The following is a 22,483-nucleotide window of genomic DNA, read 5'->3' on the forward strand; positions in this document are numbered from 1 at the left end:
GTTTACAAAAAACAGGAGCAGGGCCATAACTAGTGTCTAGCAAGGGGCGCCATTCTCCAGGGTGCAGGTCCTCAGAGTGGTGCCATCACTGCTCCATGGCACCTGGAACAGCATCCTGCAGCCAATAGAGCTGTCCGGCGCATACACAAGTTCACTCTGGGCACACACCCTGTAGAGCAGGGATGGGGAACCTTTGGCCCTCCAGCTGTTGTTGAAATACACCTACCAGCATGCCCTGCTACAGTTTTGCTATTTGGCCATGCTAAAACTGTTGCATGGCATGCTGGGATGTGTAGTTCTACAACAGCTGGAGGGCCATCCCTGCAGTAGAGCCACCCTGAGTATCCTTAGGACGCTCCAGGCAGTGCTTTTTTTCCTGGCCCATCGCCTCTGTATGACGTCACATGTTCAAAGCAAGACCCGATAATCATCCTAAACAGACACTGAGCCGTAGTGCTTCTTTATTAGAGTAAGTGCACCTACTGTCTGCCAAGTGCATTTCAAGATAACTGGCCACTTGCCTGTCTTTGTAAACTCCCATGTAAAATCAAATAAAAAAGCGATACCTTCCAACTTTTCAGGTTTATGCTGGACAGTCCAATACGAGTGGTATGTCCTATTGTCCTTACCATTAGCTTCTTATTACCAATTGCCAGAATGTTAGGATGTAAGACCTGTTCATCAAAGCTTTGCACAGCAGAGGTGAATGGGTGCCTTGCACATCTGCCAGTGTATATGTGTATTCATGTCAGAAGTCACTTGGGTGTACACAGTTACACCCTCTTTGTTACATGGCCACATCCCCCTTTTGTGCCCTTGCCGCCACTTCAACAAGACCCGATTAGAGAGTTCAAAAGCTGGAAGGTATGCGCTTGAGCAGATCATGTAGCTCTAAATCAGTGGTTCCCAAACTCAGTCCTCAAGTACACCAACAGTTCATATTTTCCAGGTCTCCTCACAGAATTGTAAATTAAATAATTAGCTCCACCTGTGGATCTTTTAAAATGTGTCAGTGAGTAATGAGTACACCTGTTCTACTGCTAGGTGACCTGGAAAATATGAACTGTTGGATTTTGGGAACCACTATATTGTTAATTTTTCCATGTGGGAACAATATATCTGGATATTCTGGGATGCAGTAGTTTTTTCATAATTGTTCTAAAAAAGTAACTGTTACATTCAGTTTCTGTAAACAAACTAGGGGACATATATCCTGTGTGACATCAAAAAAAGCAGTCTGCTGACAAATACACAAGTTTTGAGTAGTAGGGATCATGCCATACTTGCCTACCTGACGCTCTCCATGAGGGAGAAAATGCTCTGTTCCTGGACTTTCCTGGTAATGTATGCTTGCCATCACCTGTGGTGAGATAGTTAATTGATTAGAAAGGTGTTTCACCACAGGTGATGGCAATCATACATTACCAGGAAAGTCCAGGAACAGAGTATTTTCTCCCTCATGGAGAGGGTCAGGTAGGCAAGAATGGATCATGCTTTATATGTAACTTATGAGTTGAACATATAAAACTAGTTAGCTAAATACATGGTAAACAAGTGTCATATTTATATATCCAATTACTAGTATCACATTGTATAAAGTAGAATGGGTAGGCATTGACAATGGAAATAATATATCACCTCACTAGCGCACGCAGGGGGGGTTTCTGAGTACCCAGAAACCCCCCCTGACAGACCAAGTTGTTGTTGATTTTTTTAAAGCAAACAACTGAAGCCGCCCGCGACCCGCTGTTTAAGCCTTGCCCCCTCCGGGTTTGGCTCCGCCCCTTGAAACACCGGCGGGTCGTGCATTTCCCTGCACTGTGGTGCAGATGTGTGTTATGGCAGCTGCTTCCGATTGCCTCAGCCTCCCCACTGGCTGCTGCTCCACAGCTTACTGTCTGATCCTCAATTGTAAGTTTATATATTATCGCTGCATATCTTTTTCCTCCTACAGTATCATTTTATATATATATATATATATATATATATATACACACACACACACACACACACACACACACACACATGTATGTGTAATACATATATATATATATATATACATACACACACGTATGTATGTGTGTATATATATATATATATATAATGTGTATATATACACACACACAGATACAGATGGAGCCTCCCTTATCTTTGCCTGCCCGATCGTAGGCGTGCACTCCCAGCGTGACTAGGCGATCCGTCCGCCTAGTCACAGCAGGAGTGCACAGAGCCACTTCCCATTGTAAGCGTCTCTGTCTGGGCACGCGTCTCCATCCGGGTATGCGCGCCCAACCAGATGGAGATGCTTACAGCATCCAGGCACACCCAGGTGGGCGCACCTAGTCACAGACGGAGCCACGACTAGCGTGGCTCCATCTGTGTGTAATATATATATATATATATATATATATATAATATAGAATATAGAGAAACGGGCGTCATTCCACGCTTTTGTAAGAAATACAGACTGCTACACAAGCTTTGCTATCAACGTTTCAGGTGCGTTTTATTAGCACCTTTCGTTAGGATAAAATGCATCTGAAACGATAGCAAAGCTTGTGTAGCTGTCTGTATTGCCGCCCATCTTCTCTATATACTGCATGGCTCCCTGATGGTTCATGGGAAGGCACCCAGGTATTATGAAGTTATGTGCAGTGCCGGTCAAATTGCATTGTGTGTATATACATATATATTTAATGTAGGGCCGGATGTAATGAAGTCTGAGTTGGCCGGAGGTGCGGGTTTCCTGGCTAAACTCTGGAGGGTTTTTTTAAAGCGGCAATTATTTATAAGGCAAAACCGTGCCTTGTAAATGATTGCCACTTAAAAAAAAATATCCAATGTTGGCTGGGAACCCGCACCTCTGGCCAACTCAGACGTCATTACATCTGGCCCATAGTAGGCACTCCAGAACTGCATTAAAAATATTTGCCCTGGTGCCACCCCGGGTTAATCGAGCCCCATGTATAGCAGTGTAGATCACAGGTTTTCATACGGAATTAATAAAGGACTTCCAAGCCAGTTCCAAGTTCAATGTTTCGGTGTTGCCACCATTATGAAGAGCAACTGGCTTGGTAATCCTTTATTCATTCGGTATGAAGACCCGTGATTTTCGAATTCAATTTTAGAATGGAAATTGCTCTATGTCTATTACAAAATATATTTGATCTATCTATCTAGGTCTGTCTATCTACAATAGTTTAACGAACCCAGCATAGACTGAGTCACTTCAGTCTCCACCCCTGTGCTTGGCTCCTCCCCCCTCTGGAAACCCCCTCCTGCAAATCCTGCGTTTGCCCCTGCACCTAGTGTAAAATATAATCCATGTGACCACATAGAATTACAAAGCTGCAGGCTGATCGCTTTTAAACAGGACAGAGGGCTACAAATTGACCTTTAATATATGCAGTATGTATATATATATATATATATATAGACATATACATATCTATATATATATATATATATATACATACATATCTAATATATATATATATATATACACATACACACACACACATATACGGTGGAGTCACATTATTATGACCACCAGCTGATAGCCAGAGTAACCACTGTATGCAGCACGGACAGCAGCTAGATGGACTGAACTGTAGTTTTAGACACACGTCTGTTAGCCTATAGGTTCATTTTTATGGTGAGTTGCTCCACTGTAGCACGTCAGTCTGCCCTCACACACCTTTGTAGCCAAAGTTCACCTCTCACATCAATAGCACGTGGTATTCCGCAGTTTCCACATCAGTTATTCGCAATGGTGCCATTTGTCCAGTTATGATACGCCTTCACAAGAGCAACACACAAACAGTTCACAATTTGCGCTGTTTCAGAAATACTGCCACCCTTGGCCCGAAAGCCAATAATCATCCATTTTTGCAACTTGGATAAATTGCCCCTTTTACACATGGCAGTAACGAGTTATATGTGTGCAGACGGCCTATTGCACACCTTACTACGTTTGGCTGGCGCCAGGATCCCTTCCGCCAGAATGCCAGCAGCAGGGCAAGTGTAAAAGAGCCCATTGCGGGCACGGTGGCGCGCTATTTATTCTCCCTCCAGGAGTGTCGTGGACACCCCAAGAGGGAGAATAGTTGTCGATATACCGGCGCCGGTATGCTGAGCGCTGGGATCCCGACAGCCGGTATATCGACTGCCTCCCCTAATACACAGCCAAGCATTGTGGCAGCCAGCAGCATATAGATGAGAATTGAGTTTACCCCAAGAAATGCTCAAATGAAATTGTTGCTTTGTATAGTGGATCACTGTTACTATAAGAACCAGTCATACTCCTTTTTACCAGTGCTACTGTACTGACATGGTTCATTTGATATAACACATGGCATGTCTTCTAACCCATACAGGTGAAGCAGGACTGGAAATATGTAGCGATGGTGATTGATCGGATCTTCTTGTGGATGTTCATTATTGTCTGTCTGTTGGGAACTGTTGGACTTTTCCTCCCGCCCTGGCTGGCTGGGATGATATAATATTAAGGATCAAGAGAACACACATGGGCCAGGAAGACGGCAAGTGGGGAACATCAGAATGAGGGTGGGACTGTGATCGCATGAGTGCATGGTGAATGCAGAGAGCACTGTCTGGACGCGAGAACAGTTGCTTAAGATAGATGTGAAGCCTATTTAAGACAGAATTAAGGTAGAAAAAGGACAAGCTGGAGAACAATATGACCAGAGTGGAAAGCTTACGCGTGACAGCAGTGTATAAATATTTTAGCCCATGTCTGATTCGCATGAATGGGTACAGAAATCTCCAGGGGATACCCCCAGGGCAGAGAAGCATTTCGGGAATCTTTTATTAAATATTTGCCAGTTCACTGCACCCAACAAGTGTATGATCTTATTCTTAACATGTACTAACTCTGGCAAATGAATAAATGAATAAAAATGAATTGGCTCTCCGCCCTGTTTTTCTCTTGAGTCATGATGCGTGTATATGTCTGGAAGGATTCTTGTTGCCACAAATGCAGCCATTTTGGGGGAAGCACCAATAGGCATGAAAAGGAAGCCTATCAATTTTATTACTTCCTAGTGCACACAACTGAGGCATGAGGCACTCTGTGCTTCTGTGACATCACTATAAACTAGTATACAAATATTTGGTCCAGTCCACAAAATTGGCCTGCCTTCACTGTATGTGACAAAAAAAAACAAAAAACTTGATGCTAAAATGTAGAAAGATATGAGAGAGTTAATGTGCACGTTATTTTCTAGGTACAGCAGAAAGAGTAGGGGTTCAGGCTCTGCAATATTCCTTGAACACATATAGGACCAGCTACAGTATGTGAGCCCTCCACCTACACTGTTTCCAATGAAGGCTGGCCTATTTGCCTATAAAATCTAGCACTGTAGCCTATGTCTGTAATCACTGTAGTCGCCTACCCTCTATCTGCAGCTGTCAATACAAAGTGAGATGTTGGAGAATCATCTACTCAGATGTAAGGACGTGTTCAAAGCCAGGACTCATATCTGCAACAAGAAAAGAGTCCCAGACCAAAGGTTCAGTAGGCTGGAGCATGTGACAGCAATGCACGATCAAGTAGACAAACCCGGTGGGGAAAAAAAAGAACTCAGACACAGAATATAGGTCTTTAATCTGTGAAGGGCACGGTAAGAATGTGATGTGTTATTCAAATAATTTCCCTCATTGCCAGTCTGCGGTTACTGAGAAATACAAGCGAGGAGCAATTCAAAAGAAATAATTTTACACCAGACATTGCCCAACCTAGAGACACAGAAGTTGGAAGCAAGGGCGTAACAACCATAGGTGCACGGAGTGTACAGGGCTGGCTCTACCATTTGGCAGATTTAGGATGGAGCCACTGAATTAATTTAGCAAAAAACTGAAGGATATCACTGTATGCAGGCTCCTCCTTTTACACTGCGCTGGCTGCTGCGGGTCTAATCAGGTGCAGCTGCCGCTATCAGACTGTACCACATAAAGCCCCAACACTTCCTCCATGCTGACACATGTAACATCAAGTCATGATAAGGCACATACAGTAGAAGGCAGATGTTACTATGGCTCCCGAGGGGCACCCCCACTATCGCTCCTCATAGCCCTGATGCACCTCCTCCAGGCCCCTGGATCCCGGCTCTCCAGCATCAAGCAGCACCTGACTACATGTCGGCTCCCAGCAGCGTCGCTACCGCCGCCTGTAAGAGGAACCAATTGCCAGGGAAAACAAGGAAAGAACTTTTAGGTAGGTAACCTATGGGGGTTTCTACAGGACCACAGACAGTACAGATATTACAGCATGATGGGTGGCTTGCTCTTGTAAAAAGAATAGTAGGGAAAAGACAGACACTAGGGCACAATACAGTACATATGGAGGAGGGGGGTCGGCAATGAACTTACAAATGGCGGGATGGAACACAATAAGGAGCATACAAATATATGTGTGTATACAATCCCCACCAGACCCCATATGCAAATGCAGTATATATACATCATTGCTGCAGTCCCGTTAAACAGCCCATCTAGTCACGCCATGCTGTGGTTTGACTCTGTAGCACCGATCATCTTTATGTGCAACTTTCTTCCATTTAAAAGAGTATAAGTCGCATTGCTATGCGTATAGGAAGCACATGCAGATTAAGCTAATTAAAATGATATACAGCATGTCTATAGAGGTAATTCAGATCTGATCGCTAGGGTGCATTTTTTGCATCCCTGCAACCAGGTGGTCGCCACCTACAGGGAGAGGGTATTGTGTGTGTGCAGGTGTGCGATTACTTGTGCTGGAGAGCTGCACAAACTGGCACTACACTAGTGTAACTGGCACTACAGGACGCATTATTTGTAACTGGCACTATGGGACGCATTGTGTAACTGGCATTATGGGATGCATTACGTGTAACTTGCACTATAGGACGCATTGCGTGTAACTGGCACTACAGGATGCCTTACATGTAACTGACACTATAGAACGCATTACTTGCAACTGGCACTATGGGATGCATTTCGTGTAACTGGCACTATAGGACACATTACGTGCAACTGGCACTACAATGGGCATTACGTGTAACTGGCACTACAGGGGGCATTACTTGTAACTGGCCTTATACTGGAGGCATTACATTTATCTGGCAGTATACTGGGGGCATTATGTGTAAGGAACACTGCTGTGGGTATTATGTTTAAGGCTGCCAATTGTGTGTGTAGCGGGGTGATAATATGGTATATATTCATAGTTCGATTTCATAATATATTTTTGTGAGGCACGTTCACTTTCATAATAGTGTGTGCACTGAAGGCTCAGCATGCTAGTAGACCCCCCCCCCCCACCCCATGTACTCTAATGTATCTGCGGTTCCTAAAAAGTGAGCTGAGGTTTGAATTCTTGTGCTACTGGGGATGTACTGGAGAAGCCAGTGCCTCCCCAGCCATTGACCTCACCGCACGACACTGCACTACAATGTGGTATAATGTGAATTAGGGCATTACTATAGTTCATAAAATAAACTAGGGCACTATTATGGGGTATAACATTAACACCTACTGTGGAAAGGTCTCTCTAGAAGCATTGAGACAGTGGCCCATTCAGAATGCTACTATGGGGCCACAAAGTTCTGGGTACGCCCCTTGTGTCAAGTATGTATGAGAGTAAGCCACCAGTAAAGATGATTAACTTTTTATTTTTAATGAGTTTAATTTTGCAATGTGAGCAAGTAGCAGTGCTTGTAAAACATACTGCATACAATATATTCATACATTGTAACTGTGAATGCTGCCTTTATCTCTACCAATTCAGCTGGTTGCTGAATGCTAGTATGCCAGCCTCTCATGAATATTCACTCTGTACGCAAAATAGCCAACTCCTCTGTGTGCAATCAATGCTCTTCTTCCTTTAGTATGATAGTTACCTATTTAAATTGTAATTATACACTATTTCTAGTTTGCATTCATCTAGCAAGGAGCCATTGTTTTTTATAAAGTATCTGTACCATAACAACCTTATTTTTTAAGCAAGCCAGTGGCCAGTGGTACTGGATGCACAGTGCACATGGGCCCATGAAGGCATCTGACCGCAATCCCTGTCACCGGGACTTACACCATTGCACCTCTGCATTAACCAACACATTCCTCTGTTGCTGTAATTTATCTGGCAATATATATGGAAAGATTGCACCTGCACAGCAAATACTCTGTCAGCATATTTCCTCTCTGCTGTATATGCGCCATCTTTCTGAATTTATGACAGAAGCTAGTATAGTGTGGCTTGCCGTGCAGTGGGTTCGGCTTGTATGTGATTATTCACTAATAATTGGGCAGCATGGATGGTGTAATGGTTAGCATTACTGCCTCACAGCACTGAGGTCATGAGTTCAATTCCCACCATGGCCCTAACTGTGTGGAGTATGTATATTCTCCCCGTACTTGCGCGGGTTTCTTACGGGAACTCCGGTTTCCTCCCACAAATATACTGTTAGGTTAAGTGTCTCCCAACAAAAAGTAACCCTGTGTGAATGTGTCTGTGTGTACATGTGATAGGGAATATTGGGGCAGATGTATTAAGCCTGGAGAAGGCATAAAGAAGTGATAAATGCACCAACCAATCAGCTCCTGAGTGTTAATTTACATATTGGAGCTGATTGGTTGGTGTGTTTATCACCTTGCACTTTTCACTGGTTTATCACTTCCGTATGCCTCCTTCAGGTTAATACATCTGCCCCATAGAGTGTAAGCTTCACTGGGACAGGGACTGATGTGAATGGGCAAATATTCTCTGTAAAGCGCTACAGAATATGTGTGCGCTATATAAATAACTGGTAATAAATAACTGGTAATAAAATAATACAACATGTTGAAGCCAGGGGTGTAGTGTCAGTGGGCAGGTCTGACATTAGTGGGGGCATTATCATTTTTTAAATAAGAGGTGTGGTCTGAAATCTGAATATGTAACCAATGGCTGGTAAAGGAGAATTAGGGCCTATTTATTAGGATAAATATTGTAGTTAATCCTCTGAAAAAAGCAGTTTTCTAGGATTGATACATGTTACGTTATTAGGACTTTTTAACGGGGGGGGGGGAAAGGGGGGTTCGCACAATAGATATCAGAGCTGTCCAATCATATAAGCAGTCCCCATAGCTTTCTATTGGATTGTGAGAATGCATAATTTAACAAGCTCCAAAAAATTGTCCCCTTGAGTCACAAAAAGTTTGCTATGGGTCTGTACAGAAAGTTGTCTTAAGGTTATTACTTACATGAAGTACTGGGCAAAAAAAGGGCAAAGAAAGAGTTTGATGCTAGAATGCTTTTAATGTACAACCATTGCTATAAAAGTAAATTTGGTCAAAAACTAAACGCTCATACAGCAATATTCCAAGATGATTCACGTTATAACATATGATGAAAAATAACTAGCCAGGACATCCTGCTCTCATTATCAATAATGTGCATTGGAGCTTAGTTTTGGCCCTGATGGGAAATAGCCAACAAGCAGACAACCGGTGTCAGACAAACCATTTTCACTGAAACAAAATGCTTTGCTCCTAAACTTGCCACTTATTTTCCTATCATAGTAACCAGCTAAAAACGTATGTACATTTTTTTTTTTAATGAATGAAATCATTTATCCAGCAATAATTAAATAATTGATCAAGTGGACAGTTTACTGTGACTTTTAAGCTGGCCTCAAAATGACCTCCCAGCCTCTGTCATTGAAATGATTTGTTTAAAATAAATGGGATATTTATGTATGTTTGTGATAACTGTGTGCTAGGAATGAGTGTAAATACTCAATATAAGTATGAACACATTTTACTATGGTTCTAGAATATAAAGAAACAATAAAACAAGAGTTAGAGAAGTGGCTTTGTGTTTTACTTCTGGCCTCAACTTGCATTATGTCCCAGCATGCTCTGCCAATCATTCAGATAAATTAAGAGATAATTTAACGATTTGATCTCTGCCATACAATACAAATATCCTTATTTGAGCCAGGAGCTTCATGCCATGGATAATTTGGAGTGGTATAAACAAAGGACATACACACCTATTACAGTATTTTCATGTAAATAATTGTATAGCTTTCTGCTATCTATAGCCACTCAGTTATATCTATAGTGTGTTATCGCCTGCTGCGTACATACAAATTGTGCATAACTGGAGGTAGTAGTGATGTGGAAGCTGACTTCATTCCCGCTGATCGGTGAAGATGTATATAAAGTTCCTCAGTATCACTGAACTGTAGGATACACATGTCCTATTGTATTTGTCCACTCTGACATTGGGCAGTGGGAATTCAAGGTATAAAATTCAGGTCCTGAGTACCTGCAAACAAGGAAAAGTATCTATATTAGCTCATTCAGGAGGTATAAATTAATAAATATAGGGGAGACTATTGTGCAGAATAGGCTAAAGGGAAACACTTCTTGGCATACACCTACAGTTGTTATAGGACAGTCACAATCTGTGCTCCCCAGAAAGAGCGCTGCAATATGCAGTTGTGCACGAGCACACATGGATATGGCTAGGCAAATCAGCAACTACATGGGGATAGAACCCAGTGGGGGAAAAACACTGCTGTAATGGAACATACTGTAAGTGAAATGCCATTGTTTGTGTAACACTAGGAATAGTGCCTTTTAATCATAAACCACTAATTCAAATTGTAGCAAATGATTAGGAATTGAAAAGATGGAACTGTATATATAATAATGAAAAAAGTGTCACTACAGTTTCTGGTTTTAGAGTACTCTACATTAATACAAATATTTATGCTGTTTTATACTAACATTATATTTATATATAACATGGAGCACATAAGGGTAACCTAGAATTTGTATAATAATTTCATTTTCTCAGTCTCTTGTAAAGCAGACACACAAAAGCATGAATATGTGACAGCTGGTTGAACTGGATGTTGACACATAGGGGTAAATTTACTAAGATGGGAGTTCTATGTAAGATGGAATGTTTCCCTAGCAACCAATCAGATTCCAGGCATTATCTCCTAGAAGGTGCCAGATAAATGAGAAGTAAAATCTGATTGGTTGCTATGAGCACCTATCGCAGAGAGCGTCCCCGTCCAGCTGGGCGCGCACGCCCGCAACGGAGAAGCGCCTCATTCAACTGAATGGAGAGTGTCTTCATCCGCGCGCCCAGACAGAGATGACCATAATGGGAGCGTCTCTGTGCACTCCCGGTGTGACTAGGCGGATTGATCGCCTAATCACGCAGGGAGTGCATGTTTGCGATGGAGCCACCTCAGATAAGCTCTGCTCTATCTGTATATTTACTAGCTGAATACCTGTGCTTCGCCTCGGAATTTCAAGTATTTCCAGGAGTACAACTTTAATTTTTAAGGACTTCCTGGTAAACTAATTAGACTTACAACAGGACATGCTCCGCCTACCGCTGACAATCTTTGTCAGGCCGCACCTGCGGACGGGCTTTTCCTGAATTGAGGCTGTCAAAAGGCTAGCACTGAGGAGATTAATCTGCATCCTTCTCTGCCACATCCCGCCTCTGATGCTGCCCTGCTCAGTGCTATAAATGCTGGGATGACAAGCTCCACCCACTGTATGTTAAATATGTAAGGTTTGCAGGGATAGGCTGACTCTATTCCAAAGGGCACTAGGTCTCCTTGCTTAGCGTCTCACTCTCCTTAGGGCTCCTCCTTTGAGGTAAAAAGGTAAAGCTTTTCGCAGAACACTTAAAGTCACTGAGGGCGGGATGTACTAAAGGAAAAATGCGGTAAAACCCCCGAAACTGGGGGTTTTACCGCATTTTCAAATTTTCTAAGAACCTACTGCCGGTTTTTCGCCGTCCAGGGTATCGCCATCTTTGGATGGCGATACCCTATAGAAGCCTATGGGCTTCTTATCGCCGACCGCCGCATACGCTGACCACCCTCCCCCCCGGCATACCTTCCTCCAGGCTGCCCTTGACCCGGAAGGAAATCTCCTCCTCCCCCTAGCAACGCAGCCGGAGGTCCTTTCGGCTGCAGGGGGGAGGAGGCAGCGCCGGGTGCAGCCTGCTGCTGCTTCCCGGCATCCAGGCATTGTGGAGACCCCTTGAGGTGACGGAGACCCCCCGCAGACCACCTCACAGGTATTGCGGGGGGCCTCCGTCACCGCATTGCGATATTGATCGCATATGTTAGTACCAGTGGCGGTTCTTGCCACGGGCAAGCGGTACTTTTGCCCGGGGCGCCACCTTCCGGAGGGCGCAGGCGCCATCCGGAGGGCGCCGCACCAGGGCAAGATCCGCCACTGTGCCCCCCGCAGTGCCCTGCTGTGCCCCCCCGCTTTGAAGGGAACCAGACGCGTAGCGTCTAGTTTCCCTTCATTGAGAGGACCTTAGTTGTGCGGTGCGCGATGACGTCATCGCGCACCGCACAGCAAAGGTCCTCTCCATGAAGGGAAACTAGACGCTACGGTCTAGTTTCCCTTCGTGTAGAGGACCTTTGGTGTGCGATGCGCGATGACGTCATCGCGCACCGCACAGCATAGTGGCACAGACACTAGGGGTCATAATTGACCTCTAGTGTCTATGCTGTTCTATGGGAGAGACGTAATAACGTCTCTCCCATAGATCGAAGAGAAGAGAGAGGGGAGAAGAGCGGTGCCGCCGGCGGAGGGGGTCTGGATCAGGAACGGGGATGGTAAGTATTCTTTTTATTTATTTATTTATTTTCTTGCAGCGTCATGACCACGCCCCCAATTGAAGCCACGCCCCCATATTTTGCCCGAGGCGCCACAACTCTTAGAACCGGCCCTGGTTAGTACATATGCGATCAACATCGCTGCGGTAAGCGGCGAGGGGCGGTGATGTATCTTAAGAGCTGTCAGTACCCTTTACACAGCAGATAAGCAGTTGCTGACTATCAAGCTTTCCTTTAATGCATTTAAGAGTAAAAATATCTCTGTCTCCTTTCCTCCTATTGCTCTCTGAAAGGTTTGGCAATATTTAGTGACAGGTTAGCTTCTGACAGTGATAATCCTCTCCTGACAGTAAATAGGTTGGTTAAGTACTTATTTCTAAAATCTATATAGATATATATAAAAGGCAAACACCACTGACTCATCACAAATTCTCCTGAACCATAAGGCTGCACTTCCTTGCCAGGGGCAGTTTTAGATCAGTCCATTATTCAAATAGGGGACCCACACCAAGCGATGTATGACAGTGTTTAGGGGTGGCAGTTGATGTGGCACCCCTATTTGAATAATGGAGTGCTCTGCAACTACCACTGCAAGGAAGTCCAGGAACAGAGCATTGTGTCTTCTTCCCTCTGCAACTTGGTATCGCTGGCACCATGCATTCTTTATAGCCCCAGCTGGGTGGACTGTCTTAACTCTCCTCTGTGAGGGGGGAATTATCTCACCCCATTTAACCCCTTTGTGGGTGGAATTTTGAAAAATCCCTTCTTAGTTGGTGTCTACGTCACAAAAGCAAGCTAATGTCCAAATTTCAAGTTCCTAGTCCTAATGGTTCAGGAGATTTTGTGATGAGTCAGCGGTATTTGCCATATTGTATATTATGCAGACAGTGGCGCTCACTTACGGGATCAGGTCGACCACTATAATTTCAAACCTCGACGTGACCTGGTGGCTTAATTATATTTTAGAAAATTCAGAGATCTTAGTTGCAATTATCATGTAGTGTTCAGATCTTATTACTGATACTTTTTAGTGTTGGGGAAAACTTTCTTCTATTTTTGGCCAATGACATTCCTGTAGGGATGCTAACCTGGGAGGTATCTCAAAAACCTTTATACCATTTCGGACAACTTTTTTATCATCACTGTTTGGTTAAAATATATTGTATCCAGTGCTAAAAATCTGAGCTGAGTTGCATCCCATCCAAAGGCATAAAAGACAAAGTTCACGTGATAACGGCCACAGGGAAATCTTAGAGGACGGGAACCACCTTTAAGAGCATATATACAAGTGACTTTACTCACATGCATGTTCTCTACATGTAATCCAATCTCTGAATGCAGAAGACCATGTGGCTACTTGTTATCTTTATACTCAATGTACCTGATACATAACATGAGGACTGATCACAGTCACCAGCTACCCCAGGAGGTCCATGATATCCAGGGATCCCAGGAGTACCAGAAGGACCGGACTGACCAGCAGAACCCATGGGACCAGAATTTCCATATATCTCCATTCCTGGTGGACCTGAAACATATATATATTAAAAAAAAAAGGGTCTGAACATCAGGACAGAATAGAGCAGGTAAATAGAGAACACAATCATGACATCTCTATAGCTGGTGGCGTCAGCAATGTAACCTATTGTGCCTGGAGGTCCTGCTGGTCCTTCTTTGCCTTGTCCTTGTGCTCCCTTCTCTCCTTGGTATCCTTTAAGTCCTGAAATATAAGCTCTCTGTTAAATGCAGGAAAACAGAGTTTATGTATGGGAATGTGGGGAAAGAGAGAGAGAGCAGAGTGTTGTACAGCTCTAATATGACATCATTAAACTTCAGTAATAGTAAAAGACAATACAGCACACAAGTGAGATGTGACACATGTGAGGAAGAGGAGAGGCATTTCACACCGATCTACTCAATGATTGAAAATACACAGATATGTGGATGACTGATTAGGGCCTGATGGTAGTGCCACCCCAGGCCCTAATGCCACATGAGGTTGCCACAACATACTCAAACTACATGGAGATTAATCATAAGCAATGGAAGAAGTAAAATTAAAATATCCAGTATATATATATATATATATATATATATATGCAAACACAAGAAAATTAAAGCTTTATCCATACCTGAAGATAGATTGCTGTGTAGTAGAAAAAAGGCTAAAAATGCTAATTCATTTGTGTGGTCCAATTCGGTTACTCACTTGAGCCCCTATGTAACCAAGACGGCTAAAAAGTTATGGCCATTGATTCAGACTGATACAGAGCTGAATCTAAGTCTACACTGATGCCCTGCTACCGCAGAGGTAAGAATTTAAGGAACATTTTGGTTCGTGCAGATATTACTGGTATGGGTAATAGTAAATGTACAACGTTTTGGGGTTTCCCTAAAAACGGGTATTTTCATTGTCCCAACTGCACCACATGTGGTTTTTTACAAACCGGTGCTTTTTTTAATCATCCGTACTCTGGCAAGAGATATTCTATTAGACACCATCTCACTTGTTCAAGACAATTTGTTATCTATGTAATAACTTGTCCTTGTTCTTTGCAATACGTGGGAAAGACGGAGCGCCAATTCAAGGAGAGGATGGCGCTCCATAGATCCGCTATAAAAGCTGCGATCCTAAAAGGTACAAGTGATCAGCCTTTAGCTAGTTACTATGCGTCTGCAAAACACAGCATCACGGCAATTAAATATAGGATGATAGATCATATACCTGTTCTAATAAGAGGTGGGTGACAGGAAAAAGCTATTACTTCAGCGTGAGACTCAGTGGATTGAGAGATTAGGAACGTTGGCTCCCAGGGGGTTAAATGAGTCCCTTGGGCTATACTGTTATTTGTAACATCATTTATTATTCAGCATATTTTTAAACGGTAATTAGATTGTGATGTAGTCGGATTGAGACTGGTTTAATATTGGAGCATACATATATACGTTTTTAAAAAAAAACGATTTCATATATTATTAAGATATGCTTCTGTGATTGATACTGTGTATAGAAGTATTCTGATCTCCTTTTTATGTTTTATTTTGTAACATTAGTACAGGTTGAGTATCCCATATCCAAATATTCCGAAATACGGAATATTCCGAAATACGGACTTTTTTGAGTGAGATAGCGAAACCTTTGTTTTCTGATGGCTCAATGTACACAAACTTTGTTTAATACACAAAGTTATTAAAAATATTGTATCAAATGACGTTCAGGCTGTGTGTATAAGGTGTATATGAAACATAAATGTATTGTGTGAACGTACACACACTTTGTTTAATGTACAAAGTTATTACAGGTTGAGTATCCCATATCCAAATATTCCGAAATACGGAATATTCCGAAATACGGACTTTTTTGAATGAGCGTGAGATAGTGAAACCTTTGTTTTCTGACGGCTCAATGTACACAAACTTTGTTTAATACACAAAGGTATTAACAATATTGTATTAAATGACCTTCAGGCTGTGTATATAAGGTGTATATGAAACATAAATGAATTGTGTGAAAGTAGACACACTTTGTTTAATGCACAAAGTTATAAAAAATATTGGCTAAAATGACCTCAGGCTGTGTGTATAAGGTGTATATGAAACATAAATGCATTCTGTGCTTAGATTTAGGTCCCATCACCATGATATCTCATTATGGTATGCAATTATTCCAAAATACGGAAAAATCCGATATCCAAAATACCTCTGGTCCCAAGCATTTTGGATAAGGGATACTCAACCTGTAAAAATATTGGCTAAAATGAACTTCAAGCTGTTTATATAAGGTGTATATGAATCATAAATGCATTGTGTGCTTAGATTTGGGTCCTATCGCCATGACATCTCATCATGGTATGCAATTATTCTAAAATACGGAAAAATCCGATATCCAAAATACTTCTGGTCCCAAGCATTTTGGATAAGGGATACTCAACCTGTATATGCTTTGTGTCATTTTGTTACTGTTATTTTATATGTTTCACATTGTATCTTGTTTGGTATGCATTCATTAGATTGAATCAGCTGCGGCTCCACGTCACTGCCTATCGCCCTGTTGATTGATGGGGAGGCGGAACGTGACATGCAACGTCACTGTGGCTATTTATGTGGCAAGTGTACACTGTTTTTTCACGTGATCTGAAAATCTTGATAAAAGTGCTGCCATGCACTGAAACGTCGATTAATACAAGATGACTTCTTAGTCTTTTTTTTTCTGACCGGAGTGCCGCTGATTGGTGATTGTATGTATACTGTATATGGATAGATAGATAGATAGATAGATAGATAGATAGATAGATAGATAGATAGATAGATAGATACAGAGAATGCGGCACTCCTGGTGTCTCAATCAATGGCTTTCTTAGGCAGGTCGTCTACTACCTGCCTAAGAAAGCCATTAATTGAGACACCAGGAGTGCCGCGTTCTCTGTATCTATGCATGGTTTCACACGGAGGCACCCGGTGCAGTAAGGTTTATTATAGGAGAGCCGGATCACATGGACATAATATATATATATATATATATATATATATAGAGAGAGAGAGAGAGAGAGAGAGAGAGAGAGAGATAGCCTTATATTTTACCTAGGTTGCTAAAATCACTTTGCCAGCATGAGACGCCACACACTAAGGAGGTCAGTCTCCTTTTTCATCATAGTATGCTTGCAGGTGACCATGGTGGCATGAGGATATGATGCTAGATGCCAAATCCTGACTGCCTTGCAAGATAACACTCCTCTTTCACCAGTGCCTACAGTTTTCACTGTTGTGCATTTCTCAATACATCCATGTAGGAGGAGATATACAGTGATTGACTCATTCATTGACCCATTTGTGTTTTGAGGGGGTTATTCAGGTTTGTTAGCAAACCAAAAAAGTTAGCAATTGGGCAAAACCATGTTGCACTGCAGGTGGGGCAGATGTAACATGTGAGAGCGTTAGATTTGGGTGGGTTATATTGTTTCTGTGCAGGATAAATACTGAATGCTTAATTTCTAAACTGCAATTTAGATTTCAGTTTGAACACACCCCACTCAAATCGAAATCTCTCTGCCCATGTTACATCTACCCCACCTGCAGTGTAACATGGTTTTGCCCAATTGCTAACTTTTTTGGTTTGCTAACAAACCTGAATAATGCCAGTAATACAAGGGACAGATCTGGGGGGTTTCAACATGCAAACTGGAATGAAAGGGTTTGATGGGCATTGCCGTACACTGGAGATTACACTAGATGTATACAATTATTGACAATATTGTGATGAAAATACTAGACAAAAGGAAATCTTCCCCATCCTTTATTAGAAGTAGTAGAACTGGCATAGATGAGTGGGGGGTGAGAATTAAAACATGCAGTCACCAGCAAAAAGTACTGAAACACTACAGTGCTTGGAGAATAGGAGAAAGGCAGATGTTGTAAATGTGATATTAAATCAGCTGTTAACAGGAAAAGTCTGCACCTCTTTCTCCTGGATATCCATCCTTGGCCGGTTGTCCTGATGCTCCATTAACACCTGGCTCCCCTTGATCTCCTGGGGCTCCCGGTGGGCCTGGAGGTCCGGGTTCTCCTATTTTTTCTTCTGGCCTCCAGATAGGAACAGGCTGTATGTCTTGTTCTCTGAGCACTGTGTCCAGCTTCATCATGTGGGCTGAGAAAGAGACAATGAATCAAATGGGAATCAGACCTGGGACTATTCACTTCTGGGTTATAAACACGTACAGCATTATAGATAAATCAACCAGAAAGCCTGGAGTGATGGTCTTCTGTCTTTCCACCATTCAGGAGCTATAGCTACAACTTAAAGTCGATTATACAAAGTGATAACAACCATTTTCTGGGGTAAACCCAATATTCATGAGGATCTGTGACAATGCTCGTTATTAGTACTTTTATGGTTTACATCATCAATTGTAGCTAGGCATAAAATCAGAAGGAATGTTTTGGGATAACAATATCTGCAGAGAGATTAAAGAAGATTATACTGTATACACTAGAAAAAGTAAAAACTATACATTTAATTGGGTAAATTCACTATTTTAGATATACTGTATTGTCAAAAAAGAAGAAATTAGTTGGAGGTGGCTGACGACTACTTACCTTGAATGAGCCTCTCACACACCTGGTTGACCAAATGGTAAATTGTGGCAACGGATTGAGGTTCTCCCTGTGTTGAAGAGATTTGACCTTTACACAACAAAAAATGATTGCTTTGTCCCTGAAATTTTTACAACAGACTGACCATCAATGATCATGGCTCAGGTGGTCAGCAAGGAATGATTTCCTGTCTGTCTGCTTCAAACAAGTTGAGCGTAATGTATTTAATCAAGAGGTGTGCAATTATCCCTTGCTAGGCTGCTGTGTTAATTGTAACTCACCTTCTCCCCCTTCTCTCCTCTGGTGCCAGGAAGGCCCTATGAGAAACAAAAAAAAAATTAAATAGGAATAAATCCTAAAAATATAAATCAACATTAGCACCAATTCTAATGTTTTGAAATGTGTGGTTGCAACAGAAGGGTACGAAAAATAACTGACTAAAACTATTTTTTTTTTGTTTTTTACTTAGGGCAGTAAAAAAATGTGCCTGCCCCCTGAGCAGAGTACTATGAAAGGGAGAAGGGGGAGCAGGATAGGAGAACCAACAAGTGCTGCGGCGGGCGACGCGTGTGATCGCACGGCTCACCCGCCACTAGAAACGGCACTGGTCCGCGGGGAAGAAACAGGGCTAAATTATGTCAATTCACATAATTTATCCATGCCCCCTTTATACGGAGCTGTGAATCCCAGGTATAATCTCCTCAACCCGCCCGCTTCACTAGTAAGTGGGCGGCATGTGGGAGATTCAGCCACTCTTTCGTGGGTGTGGGGAACTGCCCAAAAAACCATGAGTTGGGCAAGTATGACCTAGGGCCTGATTCTGATTTGGAAGTAAACCAAAAAAGCATATAACTTGTATCTGGAACAAACCATGTTACACTGCAGGGTGAGCAAATACATTTATATTTTTTTCTTTGCAGTGTAAATACTGGCTGCTTTTGCACACCCCACCCAAATCAAACAAGTTTTTCAGCACGTTACATCTTCCCCACCTGCAGTACAAAATGGTTTTACACAGGTGCACAGTCAGGGCTGTTTCTAGACAATTTAGCTCCCAGTACGAACAGTAAAAAAAATGTGTCCCCCCTCCCCGCATAGACATTCTAAAGAAACCTCTAGATATTAAAAAAAAATAAGAATTTACTTACCGATAATTCTATTTCTCATAGTCCGTAGTGGATGCTGGGAACTCCGTAAGGACCATGGGGAACAGCGGCTCCGCAGGAGACTGGGCACAAAAAGTAAAAGCTTTTAGACTAGCTGGTGTGCACTGGCTCCTCCCCCTATGACCCTCCTCCAAGCCTCAGTTAAGATACTGTGCCCGGACGAGCGTACATAATAAGGAAGGATCTTGAATCCCGGGTAAGACTCATACCAGCCACACCAATCACACCGTACAACTTGTGATCTGAACCCAGTTAACAGTATGATAACCGTAGGAGCCTCTGAAAAGATGGCTTCCAACAATAAACAACCCGATTTGTTTGTAACAATAACTATATACAAGTATTGCAGACAATCCGCACTTGGGATGGGCGCCCAGCATCCACTACGGACTATGAGAAATAGAATTATCGGTAAGTAAATTCTTATTTTCTCTGACGTCCTAGTGGATGCTGGGAACTCCGTAAGGACCATGGGGATTATACCAAAGCTCCCAAACGGGCGGGAGAGTGCGGATGACTCTGCAGCACCGAATGAGAGAACTCCAGGTCCTCCTCAGCCAGGGTATCAAATTTGTAGAATTTAGCAAACGTGTTTGTCCCTGACCAAGTAGCTGCTCGGCAAAGTTGTAAAGCCGAGACCCCTCGGGCAGCCGCCCAAGATGAGCCCACCTTCCGTGTGGAATGGGCTTTTACAGATTTTGGCTGTGGCAGGCCTGCCACAGAATGTGCAAGTTGAATTGTACTACAAATCCAACGAGCAATCGTCTGCTTAGAAGCAGGAGCACCCAGCTTGTTGGGTGCATACAGTATAAACAGCGAGTCAGATTTTCTGACTCCAGCCGTCCTGGAAACATATATTTTCAGGGCCCTGACTACGTCCAGCAACTTGGAGTCCTCCAAGTCCCTAGTAGCCACAGGTACCACAATAGGTTGATTCATGTGAAACGCTGAAACCACCTTAGGGAGAAATTGAGGACGAGTCCTCAATTCCGCCCTATCCGAATGAAATATCAGGTAAGGGCTTTTATAAGATAAAGCCGCCAATTCTGATACGCGCCTGGCTGAAGCCAGGGCCAACAGCATTACCACTTTCCATGTGAGATATTTCAAATCCACTGTGGCAAGTGGTTCAAACCAATGTGATTTTAGGAACCCCAAAACTACATTGAGATCCCAAGGTGCCACTGGAGGCACAAAAGGAGGCTGTATATGCAGTACCCCTTTGACAAACGTCTGAACTTCAGGCACTGAAGCCAGTTCTTTCTGGAAGAAGATCGACAGGGCCGAAATTTGAACCTTAATGGATCCTAATTTTAGGCCCATAGACAATCCTGCTTGCAGGAAATGTAGGAAACGACCCAGTTGAAATTCCTCCGTAGGGGCCTTCTTGGCCTCACACCACGCAACATATTTTCGCCAAATGCGATGATAATGTTTTGCAGTTACATCCTTCCTGGCCTTGATCAGGGTAGGGATGACTTCATCTGGAATGCCTTTTTACCTTCAGGATCCGGCGTTCAACCGCCATGCCGTCAAACGCAGCCGCGGTAAGTCTTGGAACAGACAAGGTCCCTGCTGGAGCAGGTCCTTCCTTAGAGAAAGAGGCCACGGGTCCTCCGTGAGCATCTCTTGCAGCTCCGGGTACCAAGTTCTTCTTGGCCAATCCGGAGCCACGAGTATCGTTCTTACTCCTCTCCTTCTTATGATTCTCAGTACTTTTGGTATGAGAGGAAGAGGAGGGAACACATATACCGACTGGAACACCCACGGAGTTACCAGAGCGTCCACCGCTATTGCCTGAGGGTCCCTTGACCTGGCGCAATATCTGTCCAGTTTCTTGTTGAGACGGGACGCCATCATGTCCACCTTTGGTTTTTCCCAACGGTTTACAATCACTTGGAAGACTTCTGGATGAAGTCCCCACTCCCCCGGGTGGAGGTCGTGTCTGCTGAGGAAGTCCGCTTCCCAGTTGTCCACTCCCGGAATGAACACTGCTGACAGTGCTATCACATGATTTTCCGCCCAGCGGAGAATCCTTGCAGCTTCTGCCATTGCCCTCCTGCTTCTTGTGCCGCCCTGTCTGTTTACGTGGGCGACAGCCGTGATGTTGTCCGACTGGATCAATACCGGTTGACCCTGAAGCAGAGGCCTTGCTTGACTTAGGGCATTGTAAATGGCCCTTAGCTCTAGGATATTTATGTGAAGAGACGTTTCCATGCTTGACCACAAGCCCTGGAAATTTCTTCCCTGTGTGACTGCTCCCCAGCCTCTCAGGCTGGCATCCGTGGTTACCAGCATCCAATCCTGAATGCCGAATCTGCGGCCCTCTAGAAGATGAGCCTTCTGTAACCACCACAGGAGAGATACCCTTGTCCTTGGAGATAGGGTTATCCGCTGATGCATCTGAAGATGCGATCCGGACCATTTGTCCAGCAGATCCCACTGAAAAGTTCTTGCATGGAATCTTCCGAATGGAATCGCTTCGTAAGAAGCCACCATTTTTCCCAGGACTCTCGTGCACTGATGCACTGACACTTGTCCTGGTTTTAGGAGGTTCCTGACTAGCTCGGATAACTCCCTGGC

At 43.3% G+C, this 22,483-nt stretch overlaps 2 protein-coding genes across 8 annotated transcripts in view; one reads left to right on the plus strand and one right to left on the minus strand.

Moving 5' to 3' along the window:
* The window catches only part of CHRNA4 (cholinergic receptor nicotinic alpha 4 subunit), a 140,643-nt gene extending 135,719 nt beyond the window's left edge, over window positions 1-4,924 (plus strand). The window contains exon 6 of the mRNA XM_063959240.1: window positions 4,377-4,924. Coding sequence (XP_063815310.1) covers window positions 4,377-4,502 — 126 coding nt within the window. The 3' untranslated portion in view covers window positions 4,503-4,924. The remainder of the gene's footprint in view (window positions 1-4,376) is intronic.
* The window catches only part of COL20A1 (collagen type XX alpha 1 chain), a 295,073-nt gene that overhangs the window by 58,348 nt on the left and 214,242 nt on the right, over window positions 1-22,483 (minus strand). For 6 of the 7 annotated variants that reach the window (XM_063959233.1, XM_063959236.1, XM_063959237.1 and 3 more), the window contains 6 exons: window positions 19,016-19,051; window positions 18,738-18,804; window positions 18,100-18,288; window positions 14,287-14,364; window positions 14,026-14,172; window positions 9,276-10,309 (listed from right to left, as the gene is read on the minus strand). The exons of the other annotated variant lie outside the window; for it this stretch is intronic. In XM_063959233.1, coding sequence (XP_063815303.1) covers window positions 10,281-10,309; window positions 14,026-14,172; window positions 14,287-14,364; window positions 18,100-18,288; window positions 18,738-18,804; window positions 19,016-19,051 — 546 coding nt within the window. In that variant the 3' untranslated portion in view covers window positions 9,276-10,280. Of the gene's footprint in view, window positions 1-9,275; window positions 10,310-14,025; window positions 14,173-14,286; window positions 14,365-18,099; window positions 18,289-18,737; window positions 18,805-19,015; window positions 19,052-22,483 lie in introns of those variants that run through there. 7 annotated transcript variants of the gene reach the window in all.

This window comes from Pseudophryne corroboree, chromosome 3 (assembly GCF_028390025.1).
Source record: "Pseudophryne corroboree isolate aPseCor3 chromosome 3, aPseCor3.hap2, whole genome shotgun sequence".
Classification (NCBI taxonomy): Eukaryota; Metazoa; Chordata; class Amphibia; order Anura; family Myobatrachidae; genus Pseudophryne; species Pseudophryne corroboree.